The following is a 13,444-nucleotide window of genomic DNA, read 5'->3' as shown; positions in this document are numbered from 1 at the left end:
CTGTGCGCCAGTCTGATGGTCTCTGGGTGTGTCCTTCAAGGAGTGCCTTTCCCCTGTTTCTCAGGCCGGCTGGCTCCCTCTTCTCCCCGCCGCCTCCCCTCACTCTCTTGTTCCCTCCCTCCCGTTTGTGCGGAGGCTCTTGGCCCAGGTCCCTCAGGCCGGGAGGGTGGAAACGGAGGACGCAGGAGAGGTGAGGTCACGCCTCCCTTGAGCCCCGCGCCGCTGGCTTTTCAGAGCCTCGCCACGAGCGGGCGGCCTCAGTCCCAGACCGCGCCGACCCTGCGCTCCTCCGCCCACCCTGCGCAGCCGTCCTCGCCCATGTCTCAGTACGACCCCAGCTCGGACTTCAAGACGGCTTTGGACAGCAGTCCGGAGGCCAACACCGAGGATGACAAGACCGAGGAGGACGTGCCCATGCCCAAGAACTACTTGTGGCTCGCCATCGTCTCATGTTTTTGCCCCGCGTACCCCATCAACATCGTGGCTTTCGTCTTCTCCATCATGGTGAGTGAATGGGGACCTGGAGCAACCAGGGGGGGAAGACCTGGGAGGCGTTGCCACCGCTCGGGACCCAGCGTGCTCTCCACAGCTCCCTTACCCTTACGCACTGCCCCCGCGCACCCTGGGTTTTCGGTCCTTTGCGCCCCCGCCTCACTTTTCTCAGGCAGCACTCTGCCCTCAACCACCAGCTCCTCCTCTGCGCTGCCTGCGGCGCTCAGAGCCCTGATCCAGCCTCTCCCAGGCTGGCTTTCCACCTCCTTCCAGCGCCCATGATGCACTCCTGTCCAACCCGGGGAGTTTCTCCGTGGACTCTGCGGCTTCTTTCGCGGCCTTCCTCCTCTGACATTTGTAGGCACCGGTCCCGTTCTTCTCAACCTGCTTTTCTAGGACCTCAAAGTGCGCCACCCTTGCAGGGCAAAAGCACGCCCCGTTCTGAGTGCACGGGTTCTACCGCCCCCTCCGTGCCCCACGCGGGGCTCCCCCTCTCCAGCCCGTGGCACTCCTAGCATACGGTCTTTGCTGAGCCCAGGGCGCCGCCCCGGCCACTTTCTAGGGGTCCCCAAGCGATTTCCAACGCCCTCTCCTTAACCCTGGTCCCATGCTTTCTTAGGCACCCCCTCTTGGGGCAACAGCACCAGCTCCCTCTCCTTGGCACTCTCCGGCACCCCTTTGTCCCCCCTCTTTCCAGCGCTCCCGCTGCTCTCCAGGCTTTTCTTGAGCACCCCTTATGTCCCTCTCACCTGCAACGTGCACCCTGGCCTCTCTTTTACTCTTTCTGCCCCAGCACGTCAGAGTTCTTCCCTCATATGCTGCGTGCGCGCGGACCGTATCTCCGCCTCTCTTGGCGTCCCCCAAGGGCTCCCAGGCTCCCCTCCACCGCTCAGTCCCGTGCCCGGGGCGCTCCCGGTAAAGCACAACACGGCGACACGGAGCGTCCTTTGCGTGTCCCAGTCTGCCCTCCGGGAGCTCCGCTCCGTGGCCCCCTTCAGCCTGGGTAGGAACTCCCAGGAGAACCCCACCAGGAGCTCGGTGAGCGCCCGCGAGGCCCTCGCCTTATTGACTGGAGCAGCTGGCCCAGGGGTGGCGGCGGGTTAAGGTTCCGACCGGCACTGTCCCGGGACAACCCTTACAGCGATCTCACAAACCGAGAGAGTCCGATTCAGCTCATGGAAGATCCAGAGTCACCGCCCCCTTCCCCCATTCAAGTCCGCCCACACTTGCCCACGGGTGGCACCATATTCGCTCCGTGGGTACACACAAAGACTTCATTTGCACACGCAACCCGCTCTTCCCCAAACCCCGTTGTCCGCTCTCCGCACCAACATTCAAGCGTGCCGCCGCTTCCGTTCCGACTGCCTGGGTTCAAACCCTAGCTAAGACCACAGACTCGTTGAATGATCTCTGGAAATCACTGCATCTCTCTTAACTTCAGTCTTTTTGTCTGTAAAATGGGAATAATCGTAGCCATCATTTCTTAAAGTTGTTGTATTAATGAGATTATTGTAAAAACGCTTGGAACAGTGTTCAGCATATTATTAGATCTTTAATCCAGTGTCACTTCCTGAGGCCTTCCCTGATCACAGTTTAAAATCAAAATCCCTACAAGCTCCACTCCCCTTTCCTTGCTGTTTTCTGCCCAGAGCACTCCTCTCCATCTGATAAATTGTTTTATATATTATTATGCTTAGGGCTTAGAGTATAAGTCCTATGAGGGCAGCAGTCTTTGTGGGTGTTGTTTGTTGCTGTATCTTCAGCACGTAGGAGAGAATCTGGCTGGTGGCAGATGCTCCAGAAATACACGAAATGAATGCATGTGTGAATGAATGAACGGTGCTAATGGATCATGATGTCTGCTTCACTCCTGCTGCCTTTGCCCCCAGACTGGAGCCAGGAAAACCATGGTATCAGGTTCCTTAGGACCAGCCAGGCAGTTTCCTCTCTTCCTTCCTCCCCAGAGATATCCGGTCTTGGGTTTTCTGCAGCGAAGCTGGGGAGGATGCTGCAGCCAAATTCTCCAGGCAGCAGCAGACACTCTGGCTGGAATTGGTGCCCACACTCTATCCTGATTTATTAATGAATCAGCAGCCAGTTCGCCCCTTTTCCAGTGCCAATTATAAAACTGCCTGCAAAGGCTTTTTCCTTCATTGATCTGAGATGAGCTAACACTCCAGCTGGTGGTGACAGGCTGGATACTAATGATGCCACTTGGTATGTCTTGAGGGATAAGACGGGTATATGCTTTGAATGGAAACCTCTTTTTCTGATCCCTCTCTTCCCCATTTCCTCCCTCAAGACTTTTCCAACAGTTTTATAGCAAGACACCACTCTTACGCCAGAACACAGACACTGGACTTATAAGTTGACTAGAGGCAAATTTCACACCTTAAAGTTAAAGCCTTGGTTTCTTCATCTAGAAAATGGGAATGTGAAAAGCATTTTAAGTTGAGCAAAACTGTTGTAAGGATGGAAAAGGAGAAAGCCTGTCCAGCTCCCAGCACTGTGCTAGGGATGTGCAATAATCGTTGCACAGATGGAGAGATTTGGAGCCTGGACAACACATGTCACATACGAAACCAAACAGAACATCAAAGACGTGAAACCCCAATTCTGAAGAGCTTCCCACACCCTCCCCATCGCAAACCCTCTAAGGTGTTTTCCCACTGAAACCGTGCAGATCTGGGCTTGACAAGTTTCATGATCAAGATTCCAAAGTCCAAAGAATAAAGAGGAAGAGGAAGGGTGTGTAGGAGGAAGGTGGCTGACCAACTGTGTCAGTTGTGTGCCTTGCCTACGGTGTCTTTTTTTTTTTTTTTTAAGATTTTATTTATTTATTTGACAGAGAGAGAGAGACAGCGAGAGAGGGAACACAAGCAGGGGGAGCGGGAGAGGGAGAAGGAGGCTTCCCGCTGAGCAGGGAGCCCAGAGATGGAGATGGGAGATGCGAGATGCAGGGCTGGATTCCAGGACCCCGGGATCATGACCTGAGCTGAAGCAGACGCTTAACGACTGAGCCACCCAGGCGCCCCTTGCCTATGGTGTCTTGTGGGGTCTGGCTCTTTTCAAGTCTGACTTACCTATAATTTGTGGTAAAGTCAGGCACACCGTTGCTGGGTGTAGTGCCATTCCCCGGGGAGGCATTAAAAAACGTTGGGGAGCATCTGTGGTGTCGCCGTGATTTGGGGCCCTACTGGCATTTGTTGGAAAAGGCGAAGAGTACCAACGTCCTGCAATGCTGGAGTCTGTCCCCCAGTGAAGAACTGACCTGCCCCAAACATCAGCAACACGGCAATCAAGAAACACTGTAAGGTAATGCAAAGTGATATAAATGTGACTGCATGGAAAATATTGATAAGGCTCAAAACAACCAGTTCCCAGAACTGTAAAAAGAACCAGCTATCTCAAAACAATCAGATTTTTATTAAATCAAGCCTGAGAAGACGTCTATAAATTACCAACTTGGAGGAGATCCCAGGGAATAAGAAAACTACTTTGAAAAATATACATTTGAGAAGAACATTCTTCAAGCCATGGGCGTCTGTGATCTTTCCACCACCCCATGGGGAGGTAGGGAAGTCCTGGGGGTTGTGATGCAGTCAGTGCCCTACAGACAAGAATCGGTACAACATGGCTTGTCGTACGGGAACTTTGCCAGTGGCAGAGACACAGAAATTTCCATATGGCTTTTGACTCCAGAGAAAGAATGTTTGTTCATTCAACAAATATTTACTGAGCACCTATTATGTGCCAGGCTCTATTCCAGACACTGATATACTCCCTTACCTCTATCAAGGGGTAAATAAGATCAACAAGGTTTCTGTGCTGTTAGGTGTAGAAGGAGAAAAGTTCTAGGCAAATTGTAGGTATATGGGCAATTTCAGGTTGAGTTCACCGTCTGCTGGTTGTGTAGCTGGAATTTGCTACCTGACTCAAGAGACTGGAGTTGAGTCCATACTGAGCCTCCCTTCTTAATGAGGTCGTGATATAATCATTTGCACAGCTGAACCAATCTGGTCACTCTAAGTGTGGATACGAAATAGCCAATGACTTTGGAATGGGTAATCTATAAGCCTTCTTTCATCAGAACAACTTCTCCTTTACACTCACAGAACCTGTCCTGACACCAACCGCTGAGGTTCAAATCCTTTTCTGCCATTTGCTGTGGCTGTGATTTCATGTCACTGACTCAATCTTTCTGAGCCTTGGTTTCAACCCTGTAAAATGGGGGTCATGATAGTACCCACTCAAGTACTGCTTTGAAGACTGAATGATAAAAGTTCAATGTTTTCATCCCCTTGCCTAGGACACAGCTAGAACTCAGTAAGTGATGATGATGGTGGTGGTGGTGGTGATGACGGTGATGGAGATGATGATGGTGATGGTGATAGTGATGATGGAAATGATGATGATGTGTATATTTTAGGGATACAAGCCACTGCCTTTTCCAGTGGCAGTTTTCCTTTTTATTAGGACCAGAAAATTCAGTAGGAACAAAAGCAATGACAAGAAAATATGTCACTGGAATAAATAAATGTTATAGCCTAAAAGTAAATATGAATGCTAAACGGGGATGCGTACAAATAGACAAGGAAGACTTTTGGCTCAGCATGGAATACTGAACAGGCTTGTTTTTTCCACTCCCTTCTGAAACCACTTAAAATGATAGTAAGTGAATCTAAAAGAGTAGGACAAATTAGAACAGGTGAAGAGAGGAGAGAAGTGACAAAATCTTGGAACATGGAAAATGGCTAGTTGAGCACTGAGTGACCTTACAGAGTAGATAATACCGAAATCTAAATCCTGCAGAAGAAGGAGCCAACAAGAATAAAGTCCACTTCCCCTGAGAAACTCTAAAAAGGCTCGGAAATTGGAGGTACCGATTGAAGATAATACCTTTGAAGGTAGGAATAAAGAGTAGGGCTGAAGAGTGGAATAGTCTTTGAAAGTCTGTTTAAGAAGTCGATACTACCGGAGATCATCTGCCAGCCCCTGCAGTAGGCACCTGACAGAAGATGGGAGATCTACTCTCTGGTGAGATTAAACAGAATGGCTCTAGACACCAGGCACAGCTGAGGGTGAAGTTAAGGTATCATCGCACAAGGAAGGCTCTAGCCCCTGTCCCCACCTTGTACCCCAACCCTGGCATCCAGGCAGGAGACTGGAGAATTTCTCTCCCAGAACGTGACCATACCAAAAGAAAAAAACTTACAGATACAAACATGTAGATGTTCTCCAGAGAAATGTTGAAAGCCCCACCCAATTGTACACGGTTGCCCATCTGTTAATAAGCCCCATCCTCATCCACAGAACTTCCAAGAAGTTTCTCAGTGTCTCACTTTCAAACAGGAACAGGCAGCGAAAGGTTACTGGACATTTGAGCAATTCTTCTGAATTACGAGACCTGTGGTTTACAGAAGAAATGAAGCGTAAGGAAATAAATAGTGCCAAAAGCAGAAGAAAAGTTAAGGACAGATGATGAACATCCTCAGAGAAATAAGAATCTATGTGGTGTCTGCAAAACAAGAACAGGTTGGGAAAAAATAAAACAGAGAAGCAAAACAGAGATCTTGGGAATTAAAAATGAGGGTAGATTAAAAAAAAAAAAACACAGTGGAAGGATTAGAAGTCAAAGCTGAGGGAAGCTCAAGGAAGTTAATACAAAAATCAAAAAGATGGAAAATATGGAAGTAACTCAAACGTCTATCAACAGAAGAATGGATAAATAAAATATGGCATACACATACAATGGAGTATTATTCAGCCTTTCAAAAAAAGGAAATTCTGACACATGCTCCAACATAAACCTTGAAGACTTACGCCGAGTGAAAGAAACCAGCCACAAAAGGACAAATACTGTATGATTCCACTTTCGCGAGGCACCTAAAGTAGTCACATTCATAGAGACAGAAAGGAGATGATGGTTGTTAGGTTGTTAGTGGCTGGAGACAGAGGGGAATGTGGAGTTACTGTTTAATGGGTACAAAGTCTCAGTTTGGGAAGATGGGAAGTTCTGGAGACAGATAGTGGTGATGGTTGCACAACAGCGTGAATGTACTTAACGTCACCGAACTGGCACCCTTAAAAAATAGTTAAAATAGTAAATTTTATGATACATATATTTTATCAGAATAAAAAAATGAGGAAGGAAATCTTCCTCCCCAAAAAGATGGAAATAATCAAAAATATATAAGAAAATTTGAGAATTGTTCCCAGAAATCCAACATCTAATCAGAAAGTTCATAAAAAGGACACCTGGGTGATTCAGATGGTAAAGCATCTGCCTTCAGCTCAGGTCATGATCCTGGGGTCCTGGGATCGAGCCCCACATCAGGCTCCCAGCTCAATGGGGGAGTCTGCTTCGCCCTCTGCCTCTCCCCCTGCTCATGCTCTCCCTCTCTCTGTATCTTTCTGTCTCAAACAAATAAATAGTCTTTTTTTAAAAAAAGAAAGAAAGTTCAAAAAAATTCAAACAAAGAAAATTGACGGGAGGAAATTATTAAATAAATAATACAGGAAAAATGTCTAGAACTGAATGCTTGAGTTTCCAGATTGCAAGAGTACCTTGACACCCAATAAAATGAATGAAATTATATATATACCAAGGCACATCATGGTGAAATTTCAGATATTTAAGGGTAAAATTTCTCTCCAATCCTACAAACTTATTAGAAGAAAAAAACATGCCATGGATGCATTCATAGTGGTTTTGGAATTCTCATCAGTAATGCTGAAAGTTAAACAGTAGAACAGTGATTTTGAAGTCTAAAAGGAAAATGATTTCCAACCTCAATTTAGACCCACCCAAGCAATCAGTCAAGGGAGAGAAAGAATAAAGACATTTTCAGACATTCAAGATCTCAAAAAAAGATCCAAACAACAACAGCAACAAAAAACTACCTGCCATACACCTTTTCTCAGAAAGTTATGGAAGGATGTGCTCCCTCAAAACAAAGCAGTAAATCAAGAAAGAGAAAGACATAGGACCCAGCCAAAAAAAAAGTCCAACACAGCGAAGAAGCAAAGAGAAATCCTCCTCAAAACAAGGCAAGGGGTCTCATAAACCCACAGAGAATACACTGATAATGGATTGGTGGTCTGAAAGCTATTGTCAAAATCCATTATCTGGTCATAGGCTGGCACAGTCAGCTACAGCTCTGCCCTGTGCCTGACCACACTTTCTCTAGAAGACAAGGTCTGTGGTCAAAAAGAAAGTAAATACCCAAAGGATGAAAGACAAACCAAACTGAGTGTTCTTGCCATCTGACCCAGGCTCTACTGGGGACTGCTCATCCATCAAAACTATGTCTCAGTGGACTTCAATTAAGTTTAGAGGGGAGTTTGGGGGTTTTGTTTGTTTGTGGGTTTTTTGTGACCAAGCAGAACTTGGACATAACAGATCTCAGTCCAGGCAGCTAACCCAGGAGATTTCACACTGCTCACAAGTCGGAACTCTAAATGTTGTAGCTCACTGGGTCTCTCAGTGTGACTTCTGTCAACCCTCTCCAGCTCTTCCCACATGATTGTCAGCTGAGAAATGGGGTATTAATGCTATGGACTCTTGAGATTTATCTCTTACTAATTCTTGCACATGAAGCCCTGAAGAGTATTAAAATGGTTCCAGATGATAAAGACCTTACCTGAAGTGTGTCACTGTTGGAAATTTCTATTATAGATACCCACAGATTTTCTAGTTATGTGTGTCATCCAAGCAGCCGCTGCTTTGTTGGCTACCACGTGGCAGAGGGTGGCCACTGATGTTTGTTACTTGGGAATCTAGAATTTAAACTGCTGTTGGAGTCCTTTTAGTCCTCGGTACAGACTACATCTATTTCAAGATGTTAATCTGTGTGTTCCTATACAAGAAAATACTTTTTTTTCTTTCAAGTTCCTATTTAAAGTCTAGTTCATTAACATATAAGGTATGGAATCTAGTGATTCAACACTTCCATACAATACCTGGTGCTCATCACAACAAGTGCCCTCCTTCATCCCCATCACCTAGTCCTCCGTCCCTCACCCGCCTCCCTTCTGGTCACCATCAGTGTGTTCTCTATAGTTAAGAGTCTCTTTCTTGGTTTACCTCTCTGAAAGAAAATACATTTTCTTTTATTTAATTTTTATTTTTTGAGAGAGAGCAAGCATGCACGTGCGCACAAGCATGGGGGGAGGGGCAGAGGGAGAGGGAGAGAGAATCTTAAGCAGGCCCCATGCTCAGTGCCTCAGTAGAGACAGACCCCAACACGGGGCTCAATCACATGACCCTGCGATCATAACCTGAGCCAAATTGAGGGTCAGACACTTAACTGGCTGAGTCCCCCCAGGTGCCCCAGAAAATACATTTTTTAAAAATATTTTATTTATTTATTTGACAGAGAGAGAGAGAGAGCACAAGCAGGGGGAGAGGCAGAGGGAGAGAGAGAAGCAGGCTCCCTGCTGAGCAGGGAGCCCAACATGGAACTCGATCCCAGGACCCCGGGATCATGACCTGAGCCAAAAGGCAGATGCTTAACCGACTGACCCATCCAGGCACCCCAAAAATACATTTCAAATACCAATTTACTGATTAAATGATATAATGGCTGTGTCATAAGATAATATGGGAAATGTAGATAAAACAAGATTGGCTGCTAATAGATAGTAAATCTGGGCTATGGGAACATGGGGATTCATTATATTAAATGAATTGTTTTTTTTAAAAAAAAAAAAAAAAGGAAAAAAGAAGTCCAGCCAGAGCCTGTCTCCCAAACACTGACAGTGGCATCAAACACTGCCCAGATAACAACGGCAGCTATTAAATGAGTCGGCAAAATGGGGCAATGGGTGAGGTGCAGTCTGTCATTAATTAGTAAGCAAATTATTTCTCACTTATAATGTATGAATTTTAATGATGACTTTGGAGGAAACCTGAAAATAATTATCAAGGGGAGACCAGGTAGGAGTACTCATCTCCCAGAATAATGTTTCACAAACTTGAACCACTTGAGGATCTTGTCAAATGCAAATATCACTCCTCTTTCAAAACTCAGCTGGAAAATCAGCTCCTCCAGGAGGCCTTTCTTGATTGCCCTCTCTCCCCCACCCTGGGTTGTTCCCATTATACTCTGAACAGATTTCTCTCAGGGAACCTTCACTTCCTCGCACCAATCTGTGTATGTGAAACCCCTGAGGTGGCACTGTGGGCCCCAGAGCCTAGCACAATGCTGAATACAGAGTCAATAAGGAACATACGTTGAATGAATGAATGAATGAATGAATGAATGAATGCATGCATGAATGAATGGCTACAGAGGCCTAAGTTTGTTCCTACCTTTATCTCTGAGGATTCCCCTCTCTTCCCAGCTATGTTCTGCATTTCTGCCAAAACTTTTTTGAAAAATATCCAGGAGACCCAGGCGAACGCCATGGGTGGTTGAGAGGTTGGCCAAGGCTTGGTTCCTGATGATAACTTTCTTGGCTGGTCTCTAGCTCACCAACATCCTCACACTGCAGCCCAACGGGTCCATGTTTGCAAATTGGTCTCTCTTCCCAATGTGCTAGTCCATGGGAAGACGCGCCCCACTTGTCCAGAAATGTGATGCCTTCAGAGTGTGAGCCTGAATGTACCTGAAAACCTCTAGTTACTGCAAGTTTAAGAAGTAAGCAGACTTCCCAAAACCATGCTTCTCGGACAACTGGTTCTGCCCAATGTCAAAAAATTTTGCCGAAAAAGGGATGGGGAGGAGGGTGATGAAACTGAGAAGTCAAATGCTAAGTTAAGCAAAAGTAAACGTTTCCTTTCCTTTGGGGTTTCTCAGAAACCCCAAACACTGTGCCTTGTGGTTCTTCAGTCGAACAGTGTTAACACAAACCATTTACTAAGCACATTGTCCAGGATCCTTTGATCTAAGGCTAATACACCACAAAGCACACTTTGGTTAATACCATTCTTAATGATGGTGGTTCTCATTGTGAATGGATTGAGCCGTTGTTGACATGGAGGTAAAGCAGGGTACCCCATCCCTAACATTCTTGCCTTAAAGACCCACCTCTCCCTGCTTTCTTCCAACAGAAGTATTTTTAATAGGTCTCCCTAACCATACTTTGACTGATGTTCTTCCTCTCTCATTCTCTTTTTCTATAGGTAAAATTCAGAAATTCACCTGTTTCCTTTACTTTTTATAGTATATGTTCTATTCCCCCAAACTGAAGGAGACTTTCCCTATTTAACTCCCTCTTCTTATCTCTTCATTTGTTCTTTGTTCTGGATAATTTTGGCAGTGTGGTACTGCCATTATCAACATCATCATCATCATTATCATCATCATATTTGTCCATATGTCTTCACCCATTTATCCATGAGGAAGCACGTCTTGGAAAGGTGACAGAGTAATCTATAGAATTGTCGAATCACTATATTGTACACCCGACACTAATGTAACTCTGTATGTAAGTTGTACTGGAATTTTTTTAAAAAGGAAAGAAAGAAAGGTGACCCTAGTGGACAAAATCAAACATGATAGTCCTTGCCCCCATGGAGTTTACAGTCTAGGCTCTTGAACGATTATGTGGCCATGCCTCATCCTTTGATAGGAATACAGCTTTGATGTTCTGAAAGCTTTCCCTTTTAATAGATCTGCCCCAACAACAGATGCAGCATCATATAATACTCTCAATCAAGCCTGGCAGAATTCCTCTCTAGCTTTTTGGTTTTGATGATAGACAGGCAAAAGGACAATTCCTACTTGTCCTTGAAGATATTAATGGAGAGAAACAGCCCGGAAGCACAAGAAGGAGATAGACAAGCATGAATGAATAAAAGGTAATGGCAAGGAAATGTGCCTTGTGATCTGCAAGCCCCATCCCGGAATCCCCAGCACCACCTTTAGGCACAGGAACTTAGGAGCCAGCAAAATCTAAATGAGAAATCCCAAAGTCATCTGAAAACTCAGACATTATTACTAAAGTGCCCACGTCCATCAAGCTATTTTGATGGAGTCTTGCTATCAAGGAGTTAGGGATCTAAGACAATGCTGATCTATATAGAAAGAGTTCTTATACCTGAACAAAAGTATCTGAGGCTGTGTTCAGGAACTGATGTAAGTCTGTATAGTTACGTGAGTCTGTGTATGCATGAGACAGAGAGAGAGACAAACAGAGACAGAAAGAGACAGAAAAAGAGAGGCAAAGAGAAATACACACAGAGAGACAGAGAGGTAACCTCACTTCCCACTGAAGAAGTGAGAAGGGGAGTGGGGGGCAGAGGAAAAGGGAGAAGCAGACTCCCCACTAAGCAGGGACTCGATCCCAGGACCCTGAGCCGAAGGCAGACGCTTAACTGACTGAGCCACCCAGGCGCCCCAAGAGAAGAGGTGCCTTAAAGAAAAGGGAACATGTTCTAAAATTAGGATTTCTGTATTGGCAATTCAATAGATCAAACAATAGCAAACAAAAATTTTAAATACCATACTGTTTCCCATAGCGAAGCCCACTTTTTTGTTCTGTCAACACTTAGAGGGCATCTGAATTTCCTGAGGTTAAGTTCTTCATGCTTTTGAAGGACACGTGGCTCATAATATCTCCCCTTGAGTCACGCTCTCTCCTAGCGATCTACCAACAAAAAGAAATGGACTCTGGCAAGAATGTCTCTAACACTTCAACATCCCATGAGCCCCCCAAAAGTCCTTTCCACATTAGTGCTTGATTGTGACAAAGTCCAAAACCCATTTTCATCGAGAAGGAAAACAGAAGAGGCAGGGCATGTGGCAAGCAGGCATCCATATGGCCAAAGACAGAGAAAGCCTGGGTCACCAGCCTTTTCTTCCAATTACGGCGTCCTTGGCCCCGGCCGCCATAGTAAGAAGCTGGTTGGGCAGCACTTAGCTCTGAGCTCCAAAGAGAAAAGCTGGGAAAAGGAATTCAGATGAGGGACGAGAGCTTTAAGCCAACACAAAGAAACATCACTAGAATATGCTTGGTCCCCCTCGGAGAAGATGCCACAGCACTCGGGAAACCACTGGCCACTTTTCAAGGGTAGGAAGTAAGGAGGGGGGTTCTCTCACATTCACTCACTCATTCAACAATGTTTGAACACTTACCATGTGCCAGATATTATGGTGACCCTTTATACAGCTGACATTTGGGGCATCTGTGAGCTAGCTGGTTCTCTAACTAGAAGAGACCTACATGTTGGGTCAGTGAATTAACCTCTCTTCTTCCCCTCAAGATTTCTGAACTGGTTAAGAGGTAAGACACTAAAACAAACAGATGATCTGTTTGCAGAGTGTGGTTTCAGATCCACAGCCAAATGGATCCACTCTGCCCCAAATTGGGCAGACTTGCCTGCATACGACAACCACAGTCCTCCCCTGCTTGTTGAGTGAGACAGTCAAGGTCTCGGCTCTCTAGGAACCTGTCTTAGTGGGAGAAGACAGACCATACACAGGTTAGCACATAAACAAGATAATTTCAGAGAATGGTAAGTGCTGTGAAGAAGATAAACAGGGAAATAGGACAGAGAAGGACTAGTGGGGGCAGGTGGTGGAGAAGAGATTCTACTTTAGAAAGGGTGGTTGGCTGAAGGATGAAATCAGGCCAGCCATGGGAAGATCTGGGCAGAGCCAGGAAGTGCAAAGGCCCCGGGGTAGAATAAGCGTGGTGTATCCCAGGGACGTATGTGATGATATCTATGTCATCCACTTAAAATGGACCTAACTCCCCCAGGAAGAAATCCCAAAATAGGCCACAGAATAGAGAGCTAGGGCTTCTGTTATCCAGGGGGGCGGGGTGTCACACAAGAGCTCTTCACAGATCATTACTTTGCCCTGGCCTCAAGCTAAACTACTCCCACACATAGGGACCAAATTCTTGGCTTACTTTTATTTCAACCTTCATTCCAAACTAGAACAATCACTCAGAACTAATTTGGTCACTGAAGAAGCAATATCCATTTTCCCCTGGGTCCCAGTTT

The 13,444-nt window shown here is 45.9% G+C and overlaps 1 protein-coding gene across 1 annotated transcript in view; it reads left to right on the top strand.

Annotated features, from left to right (window-relative positions):
- Positions 1–222: 222 nt before the first annotated feature.
- TMEM233 (transmembrane protein 233) overlaps positions 223–13,444 on the top strand; it is a 35,847-nt gene continuing 22,625 nt past the window's right edge. The window contains exon 1 of the mRNA XM_026514983.4: positions 223–504. Coding sequence (XP_026370768.2) covers positions 319–504 — 186 coding nt within the window. The 5' untranslated portion in view covers positions 223–318. The remainder of the gene's footprint in view (positions 505–13,444) is intronic.

The sequence above is a fragment of the Ursus arctos genome, unplaced genomic scaffold, assembly GCF_023065955.2.
Source record: "Ursus arctos isolate Adak ecotype North America unplaced genomic scaffold, UrsArc2.0 scaffold_34, whole genome shotgun sequence".
Classification (NCBI taxonomy): Eukaryota; Metazoa; Chordata; class Mammalia; order Carnivora; family Ursidae; genus Ursus; species Ursus arctos.
Note: the sequence above shows the minus strand (reverse complement) of the source record. Positions and strands in the feature narration are given on the sequence as shown.